The 25568-nt window shown below is 36.7% G+C and overlaps 1 protein-coding gene across 1 annotated transcript in view; it reads left to right on the top strand.

The window, feature by feature from the left end:
• tedc1 (tubulin epsilon and delta complex 1) overlaps window positions 1-25568 on the top strand; it is a 429152-nt gene that overhangs the window by 35609 nt on the left and 367975 nt on the right. Inside the window, exons 3-4 of the mRNA XM_051920094.1 lie at window positions 2421-2626; window positions 10007-11426. Coding sequence (XP_051776054.1) covers window positions 2421-2626; window positions 10007-10267 — 467 coding nt within the window. The 3' untranslated portion in view covers window positions 10268-11426. The remainder of the gene's footprint in view (window positions 1-2420; window positions 2627-10006; window positions 11427-25568) is intronic.

Genomic DNA, 25568 nt, shown 5'->3' with positions numbered 1-25568 from the left:
CTTGAATGGTGCAGAGGTAAGAACTGCTGCCCCCAGATTGAGGTATTATTATTATTATTATTTATTATTGCCAGATCTTGCCTGTACTCCGCGTTATGGTGCATGATACTAAAAATGCAGACAGAGCAGAGTACAAGCAAAATCGGTAAAACAATATGCCATTTGAACATGAGTTGTCATTTGAACATTTTTTTTTTCGATCTTGCCTGGCATATCATTTTTCGATCTTGCTTGTACTCCGCTTTGTCTGCATTTTCAGTATCATGCACCATAACACGGAGTACAAGCAAGATCTGGCATAGCGTTTTCAAATAATGATGTGTGTGCGCGAGAGAGGCAGAGACGGATTCGATCTTATTCAAGTGGTTAATGGAATATAAAATAAACACTTTCGCAAAGGTATAATGAAACAAGTGTGCTTTTATTCAAGAATAAAGCTGAATAACAAAATATTAAAGTGACAAGATACTAAGAAGACATGATTCACCAGCGTTTGTGTGTCTGGTTTTACCCCTTCAGCAATATCTTTTACAGGTTGCAAAACTTTACACCGGCTGTTACAGACTGAAATCAGAGGCTTCTTCTTTTTGGGCGCATACACTGTGAACACGGCGCTGTCAGATCTAAACAGTAACATGGCAAATTCCTCGCCTACTGAAGTGACTTTAGCTGCAGGTAGAAGTCCCATTTTACTTATAGTGCCAAGTAGAGTTGCGTAGTGGTGCAGCAATCTATTAGCACAGCGAAAGCGCTGTGAAGAAGCTCTCTGTTGCTACGGTCCTGCTTTTGTCCAGTCTGATAGCGGTCATGGGACATCGTATCTTTGATTGCCTGTACAACAAACAGTTCTGAGCAGGCATCAGCCACAGTGCTGCTCTTGTGAAAAGAACGGAGATAAATGCCATCAACTCAAAGAAGGAGAGGCAAGTTCGATGTACGTGAATGTCACTGAGAGAGTAAAACTGAATAATAAAAAAAATAAGCTCTATGTTTTGCACATAGCCAAAATTAACACTGGGTGATACAGATTGAAATCAAATGTATGTTTTTATTATATTGAAGAAATAATAATAACAATAATAGCAACTCGCTACTCAAAACATGGAACGCCTGGTCTCGAACCCGGGACCTCTAGGTTATAAGGCAACAGTTCTTACCTCTGCACCATTCAAGAATATGTGTAAACTCTCTGTCGATTGACATTTGACCTTGAGTTTTTGACAGCCAAATGTAAATCGAATGCTTTTTTTTTCTTTGGTTATATTCTTGAATAAAAGTGCATGTGTTTATTTGATATTTGGACTAAAGTCTTTACACATTATACACTTCTCGTCATTATTAGTATAACATGGAAAAAGTTTCTGCTTTAGGTATGTGTTCAGCATTTCTTGCATTTCTCACATTTCCTTTCACCCTACACTTACCCAGATCTTTGTAGACACTGAACACACATGAAATGCATGTATTCCAAATAATAATATACTGTATTATTTACCCTATACAACTCCAGGCACATCACACGTAGATAAGGAGCCTTGGTTTGAGCTGGGAGAACTTTTTGCCCGTTAAGATGAGCTTCGTCATGGCTAGGGATGGGACAGCAGGCTGCTTGCTGCTTGTGCTGATCAATGCATTTGCAAAACAAAAGATGCTGGTGGTAGAGGTATGAAGGGATTTAAGGTGGGCTGGGAATATGAGTTTTTTTCATAAGCTTCAGGAATTCTAGTGTTAATAAATTCAATAAAAGTTTAAAAAAAAAGAAAAAGAAACTCGGAGGACCAGGACAGTCTGCCATCATTGAGAATTCTGGAGTATAACAACAAATTCTACTGGAAATTGTCAGGGTATCTTTTTGTGAACTGAAGCTCAAGAGAAACTGGGTCATATCCACTACGACCATAAACACACAAGCCGTTCTACCAAAGAATGGTTAGAGCAGAAGAAATTTCATGTCTTGCAATGGCCGAGTCAAAGCCCTGACCTTAATCCTATAGAGTGGCTGCCTTCTGTTTTCTTTTGATAAGCTTAAAATTGCTAATTAAGTAAACGTTAATAATGCCATATGTGGTGTTACACTTTAATGTTTAAAATGGGCGTTTGCCTACTTAGCAAATTCATGTAATGGATTGTCTTATTTGGTAATGAATTTCTGTTTGGTTTTATTTCTTGGTTGTTGCTAGTTACTATGACTAAGAACAACCTTCTAAATATGATTTATCTGCCCTAAATTTTTTCCAAAGGTGGATTGATTTACCCGAATAATCAAAAGGTTAGATGTATACAGTAAATTGTCCTTTTGATATGTCCAGTAAGTCATTATAGGCAGTTGATTTTACATGCCTCATTGTGTACACTTAGGTTCTTCTTTTCAAGATGTATTTTTGTAATATAGATGCTCTCTTTTTGTTTTTATTGACAAGATACAAAGGTTCATTTTGTGAAGTCTGCACTTTGGCATTCTGGTTATGGAGCACCAGAACTGTACCAGCTGCCGGGTGATGGATCTGAAGGAAGTCGTGAACTGCTCTTAGCGCTTTCCTGGCTCTTTCACAAGATTGACGTCCTAGAGCTATTGCTACTGTCCCAATCTCGATTCACTGCGGGCGATGAAACTACTCTTGATGAGGTATTTCTTCATGGTCTATTGTCTGGATTTAAGAAAATGGTATAATATGGGTAGTCATCTTTACAAATTTGTTTAATGGCATCTCAGAGGTACTATGACATTGATTGACAGTTCTTGCCTCCTGGGATTGAACCTTCTGCCTGGTCCTTTTCCATATGCACTATGAATATTCTCACAATGTCTGCATTGGTGGTTTTCATTCTTCCTGAAAGTGTTTCATGTTAGACAAATTTTTGATTTCAAATTGGCCCTGCATTAGACTGGTGCTCAGTCGAAAAATGGACACTTGTCTTGCCTTCATAGCTCCAGCGATAAGTTAGTTTCTGGGACCTGGAAGTGCGTCTATCTAAATTTGAATATTTTAAGTACTTACATTTTAATCATGTTTATAAATTGAGAATTAAGGTTATCATTAATATCTGGAGGAATACATTTTATTTTAAATTATTATTTTTTTTAAACATTATTAATTTTTTTTCAATTGTATTTTATTTACTCATTTACACACACACATATATGTATGTTAGAGGAAGGGTATATGAGGAAAAGGAAATAAATGCTGTCGCAGACGGCCGGGACGCAGAACAGTACCTCCCATGGGATGTTAGATGGCAGCCCCCGTGGGTTGCAGTGGTGCCTCGGATTCCTGCAGGGCTTCATGGGAGTTGGAGTTATCTAGATCTGGGGGTGCGGTCAGGGGGTGCTGCAACAGCTGCTGAGCCCTCACATCCGAACATGTTGCTGGAAATAGGTCAATGAGCACCTGGAGCACTTCCGGGGGTGTTATAAAAGGAGCCAGCAGTCACCATTTCGGGAGCCAGAGTCAAGAGGAGGGAGACAAAGCTTGCTGGAGAGGAGTGGAGGAGAAAAAAAAAGAAAGTTAAGGATTTGTGTATTGTGGTGTTGGTGCTTTAGGACTGTGTTGTGCCTGTAGGAAACAGGGAAGATGTTGCCCACAGGCGAAGAAAAAGAAAATAAAACTTTTGTGTTTATTAGTGTGCCTTCTCTGTCTGTCTGTGTCGGGTTAAGCGATAGTATAGCGCCACCTATTGTCACAATGCACAAACATCCATGTAGGAGCACAAGGAAAATACAAGAGTCAGGTCAAAACTAAACTCAGATCCTTGAGATGTGAGGTGGTAGCACTTGACTGCTAGTGTGCTTTGCCACCCTACAATCATAATGTAAGTGCGAATCAACTCAATGTTGTTAATCTTTTTAAGTCTTAATTTGTATGCCTTATTTAATTATAAGATATGCACCAAATGAACATTTCATTACCATATAATGAATTGGTGTGATAGGTATTGATAGCATAGGCTTTAGTCCATCAACTTCATGTTTCTATATTGGAATAAATAGCTTTGGTAAAGAAAAAGATGAATATTTCCATGATTGTCACATATATAGACTACAGTGAAATTCTTACTTGCATGTGCAAGGGTTAATAAATAGAACTACCTTATCTCAAAATGTCTACTTTTCTTACCTGAAAAATCTCAATAAAGTTCATAGATTTCTCCTTTCACTGAATCTTTTCAGATGTAAGCTGTGTTAAGGTTTTCAGAAGTACATTCCTCAGTGGATAATTGGATGGTTGAAAAGATTTCATTTAAATATTAAGTCACAGAGATGCATAGGAAGTTCAAAAGGGCATTTAGAAGCCATTTGCTCAGAAGTTCTAAATGTTTTCTCTTTAAAAAAGCTGTTTAAACAGTATACATGCTTGCTGTTGTGTTTTCTTGATAATGATATGTTGTGATGTTTTGATTTAATGTTGGATTTAATTTTTCATACTATACTGTACAGTATTTGTAATTACTTTATAGAGCACTGGCCTCCTGCTGTGGAAGTGTGTATAATAAGTGTAAAGTGAATATAATCCACATACGCAAGTCAATGTTAAGGGGTGTTTTTTTTTCTTTTTAAATTTTTGTCAGTTTACAAGTCTATAAATGTTGATGTATGTCATTTTCTTCTCTCTCCCTACTACTGTTATTTTCCTTTCACTTCATGTGCCATAATTCTCAGCATTATTCTTCTAAAGGTTGTGATGGGCTGAATCTCAGTCTGTTTTTTATAGCAATGTTTACATGAATGCAGGCCTATAGTGCTTTACTGATACATAGTACTACTATTGTCGATAAGATGCTCTGTGCGCTTGCATCCTCATTCTATTTCTCCACTGAAAAAGTGACATGGAAAAAGATAAGAAATGTATCAGGTAAGCTGATTGTGTTTTGTATTCAATGCCACGAAGTTCTGTGTTTTAATCCATTCTTGTTTATCATGGTGCCAGAGGGTGGCAACCTGATACATGTAGATTGGACATGCAGGTATGAATTTTAATGGACTCTGTAAATATGACAGTAGGATTACTTCTACTACTGCTTCTACTACATAAAATAGACTAAACACACAGGAACACAAAAGACATTTTAACCAAATATATAAAATCTAATTTTATGTAATGCTTATCAGTTATTAACTTCATAAGAAACAATTAGATTTTGAGTCTGTAGAGCAGGATCAAGAGAGTTTTGGTCATGTTTTCCAATTCAGGTTAGAGCTTTTAAACACAATATCCTTCTTATAGAGCACTTTGGCAGGGCACCATAGTGGCCCATGAATAAATAGTATAGTAATTTCTAAATGCTGTGACTGAAGTGTATACAAATATCCTTAAATTAAAGTCTACAATGTGCATTTTATTCATGTCTGAATTGATTGATCTATAATTTTAAACTGTAAAGTAGAGGGGTAAATCAAGGAAAAATGTGTCTTGGTCCCAAACGTCATGGCGTGAACTGTACCTGGACAAAGAGCCAGTTCATCACATAACCAAAGAGATACTCAGTCATAACTATAGGCTGTAAATTGAAATTGTGCCATATGGCAGATAACAGCTGAATCTAGGATGGTTCCTGCCTTGTACTCAGTGACGGTGGTTTAGGCTTTGGTTGCCCAAACCACTGAATTCATTAGTGGATATGGAAAATGTTTAAATAAATTCATGGTGCTTGGTGTTAACATTATGTGACATTGCTTTTACCATTGTCTCGCAGTGCATAAACACCTTACCATTTTCATCCAGTTAACCCTCATTCTGACTTTTTTTTATCTCTGCCGGTTTGGGTATGGATTATGTCTTTTTAGTTGTTGTATTTATTTTTTAATTTGTTTTTTTTTTTTTTTTTTTTTTTTTTCAATTTACGGCCTAAATTATATTCCAGAGCTGGTAGTGTCATGGGCTTTATTGTCTTATACATGCAAAGTTGAAGGAAAGTCCATCATATTCCTTCCTGTCAGCCACTGGATGTCACTGTAGCTTTATTATTCATAGTATTGTACTAGAGACAATCTGAGAGAGACAGAGCACAAGTGCCATATTGTGTTTCAGTGAGGTCTTTGTGCCCATTTATGAAACTTAAAGCAGCTGTCTAGGTGTAATAGCTGCTGTACCAGATTCACCTACCAGAATAAGCTCTAATTAGGCAAAGGTTTTCTTTTCTAGTTATGTTTATGCAAAACATATCGACTTGACTTATGGTTTTAGAAGGGATTGCCACATATTGCTGGAAGCAAAAAAATGGAATAAATATTGCTGGAAGCAAAAAAATGGAATAAAAAAGGGAAATAATCCATAAAATTACCCGTATTTGTTGGTATTAAATGAAAATGAAAAATGTTAAAAGCACAGGAATCAAAATGATCAGACTTCTGTAAACCGGACAAACCACATCTCAGTGTTAAATTGCCAAATACTGAAACCTCAAGTTCTTTAGTTAATTTAAATGGTTGTTTTAGGGAACACTAAGAACTTTTCCTTCATTGTTTATAACGGTCAGATGAATTTAGCAGTCCTTTGTCCACAATTAACTTGGCATCTGTTACTTCATGGATTGATTTGTGCACTGGCGGTGCTGCAGTGGAGAAATGTCCTTAGAAATCAGTGTGATACCATCACAAAATGTTTATTGGGAAGTGGTAATGTGTTACATGATTTTTGAATATGCAAGTTTGAATTTAGTGGTGCATCTGTTCAACAAGTTGAACAGCAGTGCCTTAGGATGGTGTTACAGTGAATTCGTTGTTTGGCTGCTGGGGTTCATTTCTACATTTCTTTGTAATATATGTTGTTTATTCTGTCAGGGTACTTCCAACTTGGGAAGTCCACAGAAGAATTTGTCAATTTTTGCTGGCTTTTTCACACCTAAGGCCAGTGCGGAAAAGCCAGCTGAGGGCTAATACAATCACAGAACTTGGTTCTGTTCAGAGGTCTTCAATGTGTCCATATGTGTGGCATCACACCTTGTGGAGCTCGATAGCATCAGCATGCATCCAGTTAGAACAAACACATTGATTATTTTCTGTGTAGGGATGACATGATAGTGCGGTGGATATTAGAGAACAGGGTTTAAATCCTACTTTAAGTCTCATTCTTCCTGGGTCTGTGTGGATTTTCAGTTATTCTCAACTTTACTTTCATAGGTATACTATGAATTAATTGTTAACTGTGAAGTGGCTCTGTGCTTGCCTGAGTTTGATCTGCAGTGCTATTGGAATAGGTCCTGTGCGACCATTATTTAAATAAGTGTGTTTGAGAATGTTGTTATTAAATAAAGGAATTAGTTAATGTGACTATTAAATGTGCTTGTCCTCGTGCCTAAGGCATGACTGCTTATGCCCTACACTATAGCATCTACGTTGAACACATACCTATGGCCATCACATTTCCATTTTTTTTGCCAAATTCTGAATTACTTTATATCTTACTTAATTAAAAGTATGATAATAAAATCTTGTTAGCATGTGATTATGTGGAGAAATTAAACTGAACAATTCCAATTTAAATTTAAAAGTGGGAATTCAAGCAGCAGAGGCTTGTTTCTTTCTTTTTTTACTTAACCATTCTTAGTGCACAACTTCATTGTTCATTTATTTCTCTTTGGGCCTTAAAGATACATGCAACTGGTATTGCTCTTTTTCCATGTCAGTCCATCTCCAGGTAATATTTTTAATCTTTACCATTACCCAATATTTCTTTTTTTCTTTAATGATTAAACAACTGCTTTACTGGTCAAAGTATTATAATAGAAAAATTAAACTGTGCTTTTTCTCATTCCCATCTCCACCTCACACGCTCTGCACTGTTGCTTTTTGCACTCTTTTTCCACGCTTCATCACTTTCCTTTTTGTTGAGTTTTGATTTGCATTCAGTGTATCATGTACCATCTCTCATGTAAAACCCACCAGTCTGTGTGGCAGTTCTCTTTTAGTTAGCATTTCCCACACTTCCTTTTTTTTTTTTTAAACATAGTTCTTTTTTATCCAAATAGCTGCTTGTTTCTTTTCAGCGGTTTTCTTGCCATTTTCTCTAAATTTGGTTTTCTTCTTTATCCTACATTGATTTAACACTTCATAAATTAGCAATCGTTAAGGCTGTGGATTTATTATGGCAGGTGTTTGTAAGTTTGGTATTTTCTTAAAGCTTTACCTAATTTAGACTTTATCTGCTACTTGTCCTTTCTTCTTTTTGTACTAGTACGACAGTCTCTTTTGTCTACATTGATTTACTGATTTATTTTAACTGAGCATTTATGTCTGATAAATCTTTCCCTGCTTTTTCCTTTTGGCTTTAGCATTTTATTCTTCTAGAAACCATTTCACAGAGAGAGCCTCAAAAAAAGTAAAAGGTCAATTTTTTGTTTTGTTTCCTATTTTTCATCTTTCACCTTTCAGTAATATTTCTGCTTTAATTAGATACTAACACACAACCAAATCTCTTACCATGCCCTTATATTGGCCCTTTACATGTTGCTGTCCCTTCATCCAATTACAGTTTGTTTTAATTTTTGATTCCTAGCCATTGCTTTTGGGTATTTTAAACCCTTATGCCGTGTTGTCTTGTCTAAGGTGCTGCAGGAACAGCTCTATGCATAGGACATTTAGCCAAAGTGTGATGGTCAGTATCCTTGTCTACTCCTCTTTAAAGTTTTGCGAGTAGCTTTGATATCTTCAGCTTCCTTTTACTTAGTTCCTCTGTGTCATGTACTTTTATTTGACTGTAGGGGGCAGCATTTGACTAAAGCTGAAATATTTGTATTCCCCTTTGTGAGATAGCATAACTACAGATTGTGACACTTAAAAGTTTTAAGAAACTTCAACTAGTCTGTAATAATTAGTGGCACAAAAATGCTAGAAGCTATTTTGAATGCTGTGTGTTACAATACTTTCATGGGGTCAGTACATTTTGTATAAACAAAAGACTTTAGCTTAAGAGGAAATATGTTAACTAGAAACTATTAAAAATGGTCACATCCTCTTGGACACTAATCTGTCACCTACTGTTCATCAGCCCTATTGGGGTAACCATTTATACTTAATGCTCTAGTTGAATGTAGAACAGAGGATTGTCTCTATACTGTCACATCCAGTTGAATCTTGGAAAGCTGGGATGTACTTCCTTAGGCATTACATTTTAAAGAGTTGGGGAGCTGATCCACTCTTCGGTAGACTGACTTCTTTAGCACCATAAAGACCCTTCACCCTTGCACATCATTTTTATAAATCCATGTTTTAACATTTATGGTAGGAGGAGAACACTGGGCTGTTGCTCTGAATGTGGGAGCACAGACATATGCAAAACCATTTAATGGGTAAATAAGAAGCTCACCTGCACCTGTAATTGCGAGACCAGTACATCTTATGTATTTTCTGTCTAGAATTTTGGTCAGATAATGAGGCCTGAAATGTACTGTCCTCATTCCTGTTCTGATATGTATTGTAGTGGACTGAGTTTCCTTTTCCATTAGTATTATCTCTATTTCTAGTTATGCCACATCCCAAGGAATTGATTGCCTCTACTAGAGTATCGTGTATTTTTTTTTCTAGAGTAGAACATTTTTGAGCCATCTATATGGTTATTTAGAACATTTTCATTTGTTACATTCAAAAATGGATAATTTTCTTTAAACTAATTTCCTCCCTCTGCATTTCATGTCACTTCTTTGGCTCACATGGTTTACAGTCCCGTTGTCCTGGGTGCAAATCACTGCCTGGTCTGTCTCTGTGTGTGGATTGCTTATTCTTGTGCTAGGACGAGTTTTACCAAGATGTTCTGATTTCCGCCCACATCCCAAAGATATGCAGGTTAAATTAATTGGTGAGTGTATATAGGGCCATTATGAGTTGCTCTGTCCTGTTACACTAAGTCTTGATGTATGTGATGTTGGTGGGATAGATTCAGGACTCACGCAATCCTGTATTAGAATATGAATATATGCAGAATTTGTTGTTTGGCTGCTGTTTTTCTGTAGCCCATATGACCTAACACTGTTCCTTTTTTTTTTCTTTACTGTTCCTTGCTTTTCATCATAGCAGTGCTACCATTCACTGGCATACACTTTCTGTCCAGAGGAAAACTCGGATGATTCAGTCATGACAGGACAACTTGATAAAGACATCAGGCATCTCCAGTGGTTACAAGGCCAGTTATGCTTTCAGTGGCGGATTCTTCTTGCCTCCCAGGAAGAGATGGCTGCGCTTCTGTATAAGGAAAGTGCCTTTGGAAGGTCTTCACCTTTTTCATCAAGCAAAAAGTCTGATTTCAGGGTGTTCATAAGAAAATTAATGATTTAATTTGTGAGATGAAACTACACAATAAACAAGGGTAGAGGCATCAAATATTAAAATGTGTACTTCATTTTAATGTTTAAATTTAAATATTCTAAATTGTAATAGAAATTTGTCATTTGTCACCCTCTGATAGAGGTCCATAGAGGGCTAGATAGTAATCACTGACCTTAAAATAGTCTAAAACAATTCCCCACCTGTTTATGTTTGAAAGTTGTAATTTTTAATCTTCTGGGAGTGGCTGTTCGAGGACTAGGACCACTCATAAAGAATCAAACATCAAAATGTCATATTTGTGATCAGCAGACTAGAAATGGCATAAAATGACAATCCTTATATTTATATTAGCAGTTGCCATTTTTTCAATGTTTTGTGAAAAGGAGTAACTTTGAACCCTGTTATCTTATTATGGGGTGCACCACTGGGAATGGTTGATGTGGCACACACAACTTCTAGTCCTTCTGATCAGTTTTGCTCAAGACACGTATTGATTTACTGTTTACCGCAAGGGTTTAATTTCCTGCACAGAATATGGTTCAAAAATGATTTAAAAATGATGATTTATTGGGTCTTGAGTGCTAAAGCTAAGGGGAAACACTAAAAAGCTGAAAGCCACGCAAAACTAGATATCAAGACTCGTTGAACGATATGTTATATGTTGGGATTTTCTCATACCAGTGAGTCAGCAGGTGCTAGACAAAAAAAAACCTAAAGTGATTTCAATGTGTTCATAAGTAATTCTTTTGAACACATTTGATTTTTATTATCAGGATTATTTGTTTGATTTTTACCTAGCTAGGTTAAGAATTGAGGTGATGATTAGTGTGCAGCAGTATGGTTTAATGCCAAGAAAGAGCACCACAGATGCAATGTTTGCTCTGAGGATGTTGATGGAGAAGTTTAGAGAAGGCCAGAAGGAGTCTTTGTGTCTTTGTGGACCTGGAGAAAACATATGACAGAGTGCCTCGAGAGGAGCTGTGGTATTGTATGAGGAAGTCAGGAGTGGCAGAGAAGTATGTAAGAGTTGTACAGGATACTGTATGTACGAGGGAAGTGTGACAGTGGTGAGGTCTGCGGTAGGAGTGACGAATGCATTCAAGTTGGAGGTGGGATTACATCAGGGATCGGCTCTGAGCCCTTTCTTATTTGCAATGGTGATGGACAGGTTGACAGATGAGATTAGACAGGAGTCCCCGCGATAGTAGGGAGCAGGTTGAGGAGACCCTGGAGAGGTGGAGATATGCCCTAGAGAGGAGAGGAATGAAGGTCAGTAGGAACAAGACAATACATGTGTGTGAATGAGAGGGAGGTCAGTGGAATGGTGAGGATGCAGGTAGTAGAGTTGGCGAAGGTGGATGAATTTAAATACTTGGGATCAACATTACAGAGTAATGGGGATTGTGGAAGAGAGGTGATAAAGAGATTGCAGGCAGGGAGGAATGGGTGGAGAAGAGTGTCAGGAGTGATTTGTGATAGACGGGTATCAGCAAGAGTGAAAGGGAAGGTCTACAGGACGGTAGTGAGACCAGCTGTGTTATATCGGTTGGAGACGGTGGCACTGACCAGAAAGCAGGAGAAAGAGCCGGAGGGAGCAGAGTTAAAGATGCTAAGATTTGCATTGGGTGTGACGAGGATGGACAGGATTAGAAATGAGTACATTAGAGGGTCAGCTCAAGTTGGACTGTTGGGAGACAAAGTCAGAGAGGTGAGATTGTGCTGGTTTGGACATGTGCAGAGGAGATATGCTGGGTATATTGGGAGAAGGATGCTAAGGATAGAGCTGCCAGGAAAGAGGAAAAGAGGAAGGCCTATGAGGAGGTTTATGGATGTGGTGAGAGAGGACATGCAGGTGATGGGTGTAACAGAGCAAGATGCAGAGGACAGAAAGATATGGAAGAAGATGATCGTATTACAAACATAAGAACTTTCACTTGATTATGAATTCTGATGGGGGATTATCAATAGTTGAGCTTGCAGTTAGCATTCTTTATTTACAATAAATGTTTCTAACCACCAGTAAAATGCCCACTAACTTTCTGCTACCTACATTTTTTAAAATTTTCAGAACATATCAGGTCATAAGTTTTTGATTATGACCAAGATCAAGTTTCAAGCCACATTAGTTTGCAAGTAGTTGCATTACAAACATTTGCATTTTACATACCTGTATATGTTTATATTTGTATATATAAGTGTGTGTGTGTGTGTATATGTGTGTATATATATATATATATATATATATAAAATATGTACGTGTATTTGCGTTAGATAGATTTAATTCTCTTTTGAAAGGACAAAACTGCCTGCAGCATTATGCCATCAGCAAGGTCAGTAGTCTGGTCAGTAAGAAATTGAGACACATTGGTCCACCCACACTACCTACAGCTGCAATAAGATTTTTGACAGCATATAATTTGCTTAGAACATTTTTATAAAGTGAAAAGCTTTGCCTAAAAAATTGTTCTTTGACAGGTTATTCTTTTCTTATAGTTATTTTTATTATTATAGCATGCCAGTGTTAATGATAAACTAACAAAATACTATGTATTTGAACATGGATGAAAGCAATTGGATTTCCAAATTATTTTGTTTCAGATCCATGCTTACACAGGAGGATGTCATAGTGACACTTCTTTGAGCCATCTCTCTCTTAAGGAAATAAGATTAATTAAAGATCCTGAAGAGCTGTCTGTGGTGAGTTTTTACTTAAATAAAGAATAATTGTTTCATCACAGTGTTGTACTGTACATTTTGGAATATATTAAAAAAATCTGAACAAGTGCATTTTAACATTCCCTGTCAACACCCCTCTTTGCAACTGCACAGAACTGAAACAAAATGGTAGCATATCACAGGTAAGAAAGGTAATGGAACTTTAGTTCATGAGAAAATTGTGATTATGTCCCCACTGTTCCCTGTGAATTTTACTCCGTCGAAGGGATTTTCTGTCTGCTTCGTAGGTTAGCTTGACCTTTCAGCTCATTAAGTAGTCTGTTCCTTAACAACTAATATTCCTTTAGCAAAGATACTCTGGTTCATTTGTGACCTCTCTCTCCCAGGCTTCCTGCAGTGCATGACAGTGAACCAAAGGTGGTCTCATAGCAGCACTACCCTCTTTTAACCCCAGAAGTATTTTTCCCAATGGTTCTGAATTGTACCAATTAAGACATCAGTTCCTAACTTTTGTTGCAAGGCAACTTGTTGCATGAATGTTCTAGGAAATGCAAACAATTACTTGTAATAAAGAGAAATATATGCACACCTCACTATAGCATTGTAATACTGTATTTGTTAAACTATATTTTATGCTCGCCACGGTACCTGTCAAAGACCTGTAACAGAATAATTTAAAAAAAAAAAAAGTGCTATCTCTTGCTCTATGTGTACTTCCAGTACCTTTCCTCTGTATTCACATGTGTGTGAAAATCTCCTCACCGGCACTCCATCTCTTGAGTGTGCTCCTGTTAGGTCTTGTTTTCACGCTCATCGTGTCATTATTTTCTAGACACCACTTTTTGCCTCCTGTCCACTTTTATACTTGCCATCTTTGAAGGCAACTCTGTCAGCATGCATCATGTGCATTTACTCCTCCTTGTTTGTCACACATTTGCACTTCCTCTTTTGTCATGTCAAAGACCGATTGACCAATCAGAGTGCTCTGAGGTACTGGACACACACAACTTATTTTTTATTACATAGTAGATATGCTAGGATCCCTTGTTTTCATGAAAATATTAGACTTTAGGTTTTCAAGAGGAAAATGTGTTTTGATAAAGCTTGAATATTTTTTGGAAAGATGTACAGCTTAAGACTTCAGCTTTTAAAATGTTCAGATGCAGTTAAGGCATTGCATCCTGCATGTGTTTTAGTAAATTTACATTATATGCTGTTGTAATAATAATAATAATAATACATTTATTTGTAGGCGCCTTTCTAAACACTCGAGAACACTGAACGATAGATAAAACACAGATTATAAACAAAACTAAAATACAAAAATTAAATCAGACAGAGCAATTGTAATCAAAGAGAAAAATCAGTCTTAAACAAATTAGTTTTAAGTTTAGATTTAAAAAGTGAAAATGATTCAATATTCCTAAGCTCAGATGATAGTGAGTTCCAGAGCTGGGGAGCAGAGCAACTGAATGCTCTGCTCCCCATAGTGGTAAGACGGACAAAGGAGACAGTCAAGTGGATGGAGGAAGAAGATCTAAGGGTGTGGGAAGGAATGGCATGGAGGAAGTCAGACAGATTTGGAGAGGCAAGGTTGTGGATAGCCTTAAAAGTTAACAGAAGAATTTTGAATTGAATGCGGAACTTAACTGGAAGCCAATGAAGCTGCTACAAAATGGGAGTGATATGGTGAATAGAGGGGGTTCTGGTAATGATGCGGGCAGCTGAATTCTGGACCAGTTGAAGCTTATAAAGAGATTTGCAAGAAAGACCAAAAAAAAAAAAGGGAACTGCAATGATCCAGACGAGAAGTGACAAGGCGATGAACAAGGATAGCAGTGGTGTGGGGAGTCAGGGAGGGGTGAATACGATTAATGTTACGCAAGTGTAAATATGCAGACTGGGAGATGTTACTGATGTGGGACTGAAACGATAAAGTACTGTCAAGGATGACACCCAGACTCTTAACCTGTGGGGAAGGGGAGACAGAGGAATTATCAGTAACAAATGAAAAATTATCAGTTTTGGCTAACGTTGATTTTGTACCAATGAGGAGAACCTCAGTTTTGTCACTATTGAATTTAAGAAAATTTAAAGAAAACCAGGATTTGATTTCTGCTCTGCAATCAATAAGTGAGGAGGGTGGAAAGGAAGCAGTAGGTTTGCTAGTGAGATAGCTGAGTGTCATCAGCATAACAGTGTTGTGTGCTTGTTGTAAATGTGGACAAAGTTAAATCAGGTTTTTTTCTTGTTGCAAATGTACAGAGCCATCTTGATGGGGGAACTTGTGTATGTTTACAGCAACTCTGACCCATGCGTATGCAACATTTCTGAGACTATGGGAAATGACGACACCTTTTATCAAGCAGGGAAATTCAGTCAAACCAACTAAACACAAGTAATGTGCATAATAATTCATACCACTGAGTTGTTGTTATAATTTGCATTTATGTAACAAACATTAAACCTGAAATGTGATGACTATGATGTTCCGACTATAGTTTCTTTTTAAGAGGACTAATGCAGCGTATTTGCAGTGAAGAACTTTGTTCTTTTTTTTGTTAATTTATACAGGTAACCTATTGTCATTTCTCAGGGAACTGGCTTACAGGTCAGGAATACCTCAGCCGGACATCACACCCTCATTCCCGCTGTACTGAAAGCCATTAAACGACTGATGAGGTGCTAACTTACAGTTTTCATAAGGTGGGAGGCTACATAAAACATAACAGCTTTCTAAACACGCAATTTGCAGCAGTGTTCAGTTTTCCTAACATAATCAGAGCAATTGGTTGCACTCATACTATAATAAGGGCACCTAGAGAGAATGCTGCACTTGCACTTGCATGCTTAGTTGTGAAGCACAGCATAGGACTTCTAAGAATGCAGGTGATTCGGGAGGGAGGCAGCTCCACCAGCAAATGAAGGTCGGCAGCATTTTAATTGCATATGTACGAGATTGTTTAGCATAGTCCATATATGCTTGTTTCAGAGTGGCAACCGGGTGTGTCTTGAATTGCGTTCACATATGCACATTTAGAATATGGGGTAAAATGCTTAGAAATGTATATAAAATAGGTTTTATAAATTGGGTTCTATTTTGGCATACATCTTTTTCTGTTTTTTGGCATACCCAAATTATCATGCTTGAATCCATGCAAACTTTTATAAGTGAGAGTCCTGGACTCTGACTTAGCCACACCATGACATAAGGATTGTTGCTTTTAATTAGCCTTATGCTTGGGGTCGTTGTCTTGCTGGAAAATAAATCGTCTCCCAAAGTGCAGATTCTTGCAGGCTACATCAGGTTTACCATATAGGATTTCCCTATAGTTTGCTGAATTAATTTTACCTTCACACTCCTTCCAGGGCCTGCTGCAGAAAGGCATCCTCATAGCCTGATGCTGCCTCAAGCATGTCTCACAGTGGGGATGCTGTGATTTTGCATTATAACATGACTAGAAAGCACAATTTTGGTTTCATCAGACCATAAAACTTTCTTCCAAATGACTTCATTGTTTCCCATGTACCTTCTGGCACACTGTAGCTGAGACGTCGTGTGTTTTTTTTCTCTTTGTCACTTTCCCATAAAGCTGCTACTGGTGAAGCACCTGGACACATTTGTTGTCTTCACAGTCTTTCCAATCTCATCCACTGTTAGTGTGTAACTCTTTCTGAGTTGCCACAGATTGCCCAATATTTTTCATATCTTGGTTATGGGTTTACAATATGACATGTTTTAAAGCACAAAACCATAGTATTGTCAGTGTGATGTGGGAAACAATGATGTGAGATGTTCTCATTCAGGGTTCATCTCATCATGTCTGATTATCTGGCTTGCCAATTGTTTTGTGGTGTTCTCCTTTATACGGTTTGTTATGTACACTAGATCTTAGCAAAATGTTTCAAATCCCATACTCTTACTAAACTGTCAGCTACTGTAGTTTAACACTTCCTCTCCCCTTACATCTGTACATCAGAACCTCAGGCAGTCTGAGTTAAAGAACAGGCAGGAGAAAGAGCTACACATTGAATGAAATCTATAGTATAGGTAATATGCCTCAAATAATAAATAAAGTAAAATGAGTGGTAACAAATCTACCCTTACAACCTAAGTAGCAGTTCATCTTACATCCATAGGTGGCTCTCTGTCTTGTGTTCTGTTCGACTTGGTCTTTGATATCACATAGCCTTTGAATAGAGTGTCAGAAACAGGCAGCATGCCAGTCTAAATATGACAATAAGAGAGGTGGTCTTCTCTTCCTCCACCATGGTTGGGGAAAAAAATGGCAAGAGACAGCTCTCTCATCGTCGGTCTTTTTGATGGGCTGTGATGCATCGTTTACTTCAAATGCATCATTTCTTTCAGTTTACTTTGACTCCAACACCATTGCCATAGCTGTGAACAACAGAGAGTGCACACAACACCTGTGACAATGTATCGTTCATTTTTACCACTGTAGTCTGTTCTTACAGAAAGGATTTTCCCTTCTAACGGGTTATGCTCATTTTTAACACATGCAATGTGCTCTCTGCACATGTGATACACATTTATATGTTTAATTGGGGTCTGTTTAGGAGGCTTTTTGACTGTTGACAGTTTATTGTAATCAGAAGCTTCTCTCTGTCGGACCAGGTTAATGAGAACACCTACTCTGAACGTCAACTTTAGGTGGTGTTAGATTGGTTTAGAAACATGACATTCAGTGAACAGTCAATTTCTTCCCACCTAGTTTTAAACAAAACTCAGTCATGTATGTCTCTAGACATTTATATTATACTGTACATCTGGCTTTGTGAGACTAATGTTGTGAAAAATAATTTGCAAATAAAATTAAGTTAAACTTCCACTGGTGACTTGGTCAGATGGGGTATGTTTTCCCTGCAAATTAGTTGCATCTTATACAGGGCTGGTTCTCGCCTTGGACACAGGAGCCACTAGGATATATTTTGGATCTTTGCCTCAATTAATCTGGATTAAGCCTTCAACTTTATACCATCAGTTTTGAGTGTAAGTTGGATATGTAACTGACGATTAAGGAGTAACATTGACTTTACTGCTTTGAGATTCCAAGGTTCATCTTTTTTGTTATATGAAGACTATTTCTTAAGATGAGGTTGATCTTTCTATCTATCTAACTGTATTACAAAAAAAGTGTTTTTTTGTCATTCAAGCAGGTTGTGGCTTCACAATGTGCTTCCATTCTTAGGGGTGCTTTTCTAATAAAAATATTTCTTTTTCTGGAAGGATTTATTGTCAGCAGCATTTTAACTGTAAATGGGTGGCTTTATCAAAGGACTCCTCTTGGATTCAAGACCATTCTTCAGTGTCACAGTCCATCCCTGACTGGCACATTTAAGCCTTTCATAATTAGTTTTTAAGTACCTTATCAGGGAATTTTTATCCTTATTGAGCTCTTGTGACCGCTGCTGAAATTTCCTTGCTATTTGCTGCAGTTTTAAAATATTACTCACTGAAATTTTAAAAGGCAATGTGCATGAAACTCCAAAGTCCATAAAGGCTAATGTTTTGGCAATTTTCTATTTTACTATTTTAGTTAAATTCTACTCTTAAAATTAAATGCCATCTAATATTCTTGAATTCATCATTTATAAACTGATCATGTGGAGGCACTGTAGAATGTCGATAATTTATTAAAAATTCTGAGCGTGGTGCCTGTTCATTGAAATCCACAGCTAATCGAAAAGGATACATGAAGTGTGTTGTGATGAATAGTTCATGAAGTAACATCAAGCAATGACCCACAAGTCTGAAGCATAAATTGCCTCCATCTATCATGGGGAGAAAAACACTCAGTCATGAAAAGTGAATAAACAAGAAATATATGCAAGCCATCAGAGTACATTTATCTGCACTGCTTATTGCTGTGAAGGCTGCTTTGCTAAAATAAACAGTATTGTCATTGATTGGCTTTGTTTCAAATGAAAGCTACACTCCTGTTAAATTCTGTAATCCACGTTATATAAGATATTATTATATGTAAAATGCTAGAGTGGAGCTGTTGTTACCACTGCTGCTTTTTTGCAGTAAAGCCTTGGGTTCAGTTCCTGGCCTGCTCACTTTTGATGAAGAGTTTGCATGTTCTTCCGTTACGGGCTTTCTGTGGTTAATTCAGTTTTCTCGCATTTCCTAAATCATTTGACAATTAACACCAATTAATATTTTTCTTGTGCACAGGTCTGCACTCATGCCCAAATGAGCACACTTGTCCAAACGGCTGTCCACACTCCTCCAAACATTTCCATCCATGTGCAGACAAAATACAAATAGGCTACCCAAAAACAGAAATATGCATGTGCAAACTACAAAAGCATAAACGTCTGAATGGTCGTCTGTGGAAGAATGTTGGAGGCCTTAGGTTGACTGTCATCTCCAAACCTGACCATGTGTGAGTGTCGGTGTTTATGTGCCCTGTGATGGTCTTGTGTTTCTTCTAGGGTTGTTTCTTAACACCCCACAAACTTTATGGACTAAAACAAGTTTAATAAAGTATCACTTTCATTCAGAAAACCAGAATCTTTACTTGTTGTTAGAAAGTGGAGTTTTCCATGTAAGGTGGAAATAAGTTACAACAAACTTAATACTTCATTTTAAAAAGACTAAATTGTTCCTCTTAACATTCTCATCACTCTTAAAAAGGGTAAATTTCCACAATATTTAAAATTAACATAAATTCATTGCCATGATAATATTTTTAAAGTGAGAAGGATACTTTGGACACACTGTGTAAAATTGTGTTTCATGCTATGATAATTTTCTTTTCTTACTCCTCCCTGAAAATCAATTTTGCATTCCAACTTTTTGAGTACCATTAGGTCTACAGATTGAGTATTCCTAATCTGAAATGCTCCAAAATCCAAAATCTCTTAAATGCTGACATGACACGTCAAGTGGAAAATTTCACACCTGAATTCACTTGCCCATGTGCGACTCTGCCAACGTCCCCTGTCATTTTCTTTACTGTTGAGCGGATGTGAATAACACATGAGCTGGGTATTTTTCCAAATTTGAAAAAGCACGAGAGCTCTGACAAACTGCTGTGTGGGAGAAGGAATCAGCAACACTATTCAAAAGTACTGTGAGTTGCAGTTTAGAAGGCACCAGACCTACGTCATTTACTCACTGTATTTTTTGCTTATTCTCTGTGTATTGTTAACTTAAAACACAGGATGTTAGGTGGAGACTGAAAGCCTGCTGTTTGTTATTTAACAGCTGATACAACTATTATGCTGATGCTTCTTTGCACATAATTATTTCAGGCTATGTACGTATAAGGTTTACATGAAACAAATTTTGTGTTTAAGCTTGTGTCTCATCCGCAAGATGTCTGTTTATGCATTTGCAGGTATTCCAAAAGCCGAAAATATCCAAAATCTGAAATACTTCTGGCCCAGGCATGTCAGATTAGGGGTGCTTAGCCTGTGTATTCTGTTGTAGCAGACACAGCAGAAGAAGGAAGAAAGCCAGTACTGTGTTAAATTTATAAGTTTACTTTCTTGTCACAAGTGACTGACTCCTTTTTAAATTATTTATTTGCTGTCATTTTGGTGGAGGAAATGTCACTTGTCACATTTATTAGATAGATAGATAGATAGATAGATAGATAGATAGATAGATAGATAGATAGATAGATAGATAGATAGATAGATAGATAGATAGATAGATAGATAGATAGATAGATACCTTATTAATCCCAAGGGGAAATTCACATACTCTAGCAGCAGCATACTGATAAAAACAATATTAAATTAAAGAGTCATAAAAATACAGGTATAACAGACAGTAACTTTGTATAATGTTAACGTTTAACCCCCATGGTGGAATTGAAGAGTTGCATAGTGTGGGGGAGGAACTATACTTTTAACTCTGGCATATGTTTTTAACAAATGACAAATGTACTACTAATTAATTATGCCCACTTGCATGATTCTTATCTTTACTATGCCTTATTTAATGCCCCATGCAATCCAGGCCTTTTGTCTTCTTTATTGTTACCTTTCTCTTCACCTTTATTCAGTGTCATACTAGCTCTAAGCTGTTTTCTTCTCCTGCCAAGTCATATGTATTGGCCTTGTAGTACTCCAAGCCCTGTGTGTACCTCACACACGCACACCTGTGCAGCTGTGTAACCATACCTTACTTGAGTAAACTTTAACACCACCTCATTACTAGGGTAAGTGCTCCATAACTATTCACAGAAGGGAAGTGTGGCCAAAAAATAGTTATAAAAATCAAAGAGGCTGCCTTTCACATGCTCTGTTACTAAGGTAGATTCAATAGCAGTCATTTATCTCTTTCAAACTGACAAAGGCGCAGGTTTTGACTCATTCACTCATGCTACACTTCCAAGTAAATACAGCAAAAGTTATCTTTTTTTCCTGTCCTTCCTGTTAGCATCTACTCATAGATGAGGATGAACTGCACAGTGGGTAATACTGTATATCTACAGGGTTGGGATCACTTGATGGTACATAATTAACATACAATGCCATGTACAAAAACATTAACTTCAAGATACTTGCAGGCCAACAATAGTCACATTCCTATTTCTTTTGTAAATTGTAGAAAAGGGAATTGATTATTTGGTTAATTTATTATCAGTTTTGTCTTAAAGAAGTGCCCTGATGTTTGTTTTGCAAGGGTTTTTCAAGAAATGCATAGAGGCCTTGCCATTGGTTTCTTGGGTGCACATAAGCCCATCCTTTTTCGGTTGTCAGTTGGAGTGAGATTTTGTCCATTAGTACTACACATCCTTAGGTTAGGCTTGTTTGTCTCTGAACAGTTATTTAGGTGGTGCCTCACAGAGCCATGTTTAGGGTGTCCCTGGGAGATTGCAATGCAGCCTCTGTGGCATATCTGGTAAATTGATCAAAGAATGTCCCAGTCAGAAAGAAGCTGATAATAGGTGTGTCTGTCAGTAGTTTGCTAAGCCAAGGACCTGTGTTCCAGCTAGTTCAGAATGGGTAATGCCAGTCTGTTTTGCAATATTTGCACATTTTGTGTTGTACATTTTGTTTGTGTTCACAAGTTTTCCACTGCTTTATAGTGTACCAGTAAAATGATTTTCATGAAATCCTAACCTGAAGAACAATTAATCTGGTGTACTAGATCAACCAGTACACCACTCACTCCTAATGTGAGAAACATGTTAATGCTTTTTTTGTGGAGTAAACTATAGTAAGTGGATTTTGAATTCATGTTTATATACTCTATGTAATATTTGCTTCATGTATCTGTCTATGCATCACAAATCCTATATGATCCAGTACATGGTTGTGACGTTTTGCAGCTTGTCCTAGCCGCACTGGACAGAAGGCAAGGTCAGGAACACATCCTCGAGATGAATATTTTGCAAGAAATAAATCAAATTTATTTTTGCTCATTTTTAAATTGATGTTCTCAGATGTTAAGTTAACTTCTTAAAATGCTGAAAATGCAAAGAATGATTTCTACTTTTTATGTTTTTAATAATAAAATAACTCACATGACAGCAATATTACCAACATAAACTAAATACTTCAATTGTTTGCAAATGTTGTAAATGTTTTTATAATACTTCATTCAAAAAGACTGATGTATAGGGTTTTTTTATTCTCATTTTTATAGGCAGAGTAATGCAAAAGCTGGCCATACCTCTAATTTTCAAAAACACAGAAATTTGTAACAACACTTTATGAAATCACAAAATTTGTGGGTTCTACGGGTGAAGGATTGATGACTTTGTTGCAATTTGATGAGATACCCACCATTTGATGAGATACTAGTGGCTTCATCATTAACCCTAGGCTGCATCACACCCAAATCTGAATGGCTATAGTTTTTGAATTTTTGGTTTTACAGACCATCCTTTTGAGTTGGGAATTGCGTTATATTCAGTGGTTTGACATTTGGTCCATAAATTTAAAGTTTATTCCAGTAAACTATAACATAAATAAAAATCAAGATTCATGCATTTCTCAATCTGTTTTTTAGATGTCAAAACAGCTTGATGCTGATATGGTCCTTCTGGAGAGCTATCTAGAATGGAAACAGTTGGAACCTCTTTACTGGCAGTGGATGGTATGTTATTTGATTGTATCTTTTATTGGGCGTTAATATTGCCACTTTTAACAGTGCAAGTAACTTCAAGTAAGCCATAAAAGAAATGTGAAATGTGTTTATCAAAATACATCGCATTGCAATTCAGAACTCGCAATTAAATTGTTTTTCAATGTTGTTACATTTTTTTCTCCAAGCTTTGTCCAGTATCACGTGGCCAGATTCCAAACCTCATAAAATATACACTTTATAGTGAAATCGATAGAACCTTTAACAACTGAATTTGGTTTGCCTTGTTATTAACAGTTACTATCTTGTTGGCATGGATCAGTGGATACCCTTATTCACTGGTAGTCCTCTCCTAATTTTTGTTTCTTAAGTTTGTAACACATCATAAATTCTATACCAATGTATAGTAAGTAAAGTGCATAACCAAACTAATAAAGTTAGGTATGTTTTGACACTATAGAGACATGTTCAAATTACTGTCAAATTAAATTGACTGACATGATCTGGTTCTTATTCTAAATACTAAAAGGAAAAAATAGCTGCTCAAGTCTTACACTGACTTCCAGGCACTGGCCTTCAAGTATGTTTATTTGCCAATTAACTCTAATTGGCTCTGATTGTCTATATGCCTTCTGATTGGCTATATGCATATTTTTTGGGAAACAGTCTCATTAAACATACTGGTTTTTTGCTTGTAGGCAGGGTGAATAAACAGATTCCTACAAACTTGGTGTTAAAATCATCTTTACTACAAGAAAAGGTATAAATGCAAGGGATACTATACTAGGATGTCATCATACCTATCACAGGATATAGTATTCATTCTTGTTGTGTTTTGAGATTATGTATTGCAGTTCAGTTATGTAGTACAATTTGTTAGTCATTTTATGTTTAAATTATGCCTAATACAAAATTAGCTACCTAAATAAAAGTGGAATATTTTGTGTTAGAATTGCTGCAGCCAAGATAAGTCATCAGTGGCCACAACTCCCGTTTTACATTGTTCAGTTGTTATCTGCCTTTACTGATTTTTTTATTTTTGAGTTACACATTAACCAGTTTTTTTTTGTCTTATCATAGTAAATAGAGCACAACTACAAAATGGCAGTTCTGTTAGATCTGAGTATTATATCTTTATTATGTTTATAACAAAGTGAAGTCAGATTTCAGTGTTTCATCAGAACTCTCTATGTTCACATAACTCATCTATATTGTCAAACAGATAGCTGCTGGCGGGAAATTCTCTAGTGCTAACTTTCCCAGTGATTCCCGTGTTTCCCATTTCCTTCAGCCTGTCAAAGTAGCATTACCCCAGTAAAAAAAAAAATTGTCCAGATTCCATTTTGGAAGAGAAAAGAGAGAGTTCAATGTTCGTCTGAGGAACTGTAGAAACATTGCATTTTATTGTACAAATAATTAATAGCTATTAATGGCTAATTAAATAAAATTATGATACTTGCTGGCAGTGTATGAATGAATTATCATAATCCTTCTCAGCCACAAAGAGCAATTACTAATGACAGCCATGTTCTTACTAAAATGAGATAATGCTTGTCATTTTCACATCTGATCTATGCCAAAACAAAGCAATTTGGAAAAAATTAGTAGTCTATATTAATCACGTGTTGGACTATTTTTGTCCACATTTAAAAATAAGGAATGTAATGTTTTCTTAATAATTCATGTATTTTTTTGAGTTTATTTAGTTTGTTTTGATTTGTATGTGTTTGTAATATTTAGAATAATTAACCTAACAGTTCAGTCATTTAATATTTGTTCATTTTGTTATAAATTTCCTAGGAAAGTGTGCTAGATGCCAGAGTGACTGAGCTCTCCTGTCCTGAGAATGTCATCAAGGTGGAAAACAATGATGTGGCCTTTAACAAAAAAAACAACATGGATTCTGGTAGCCTAGCTGCTGGAAGCAAAACAGGCCAAATGTTTAAGGAGCCAGGGGCTTTTAAAGAAAAAGGAGCTTCTCTGAAGACTTTAATGGTTAGTAAAGTACATGGGGATAGATTATACTCTGCTATTAATCATTGGGTGAAACCTTATTATCAGATAGGGCTAAAGCCCATACAAATATATTGGAGACACAGAAATGACCAGTCAGTTAGAATATTTAGTCTTGATCACCTTCCTAAGTGTACAAGTATGTAACACTGTTGAAGGAAAAAAAGAAACTTAAGGAGATGGTGGTTACTGCTGTAGAAGTTAGCAACATGATTGGTTCTATGGCATTTCTCAAAGAACAAACTAAAAAAAGAACAAATGGGAATAAAAAAATTGTTGCTTTTTGTAACAAATCTATAATCAGGTTCTTTATATACATAAATATATATAATACAAGCAAGAGTACCCGGCATTGCCCGCGAATCTATAACGGTGAATTTCCCAAATGAAAGAAACTGAACATATAAATAGAACAAACAGTTTTCTGATTCACATTTTATTGTAAGCTCGTCCACTTTGGATTGTGTCTGCTGTGGCGTTTGAGACGCCCTTGAAATAGACTTTTCTCTGGCATCTGAAGTGGACTGTGGAATTGTACGTCTTTTTTTCGGT

The sequence above is a fragment of the Erpetoichthys calabaricus genome, chromosome 16 (genome assembly GCF_900747795.2).
Source record: "Erpetoichthys calabaricus chromosome 16, fErpCal1.3, whole genome shotgun sequence".
Classification (NCBI taxonomy): domain Eukaryota; kingdom Metazoa; phylum Chordata; class Cladistia; order Polypteriformes; family Polypteridae; genus Erpetoichthys; species Erpetoichthys calabaricus.
This window is presented reverse-complemented; position numbering and strand designations above follow the sequence as displayed.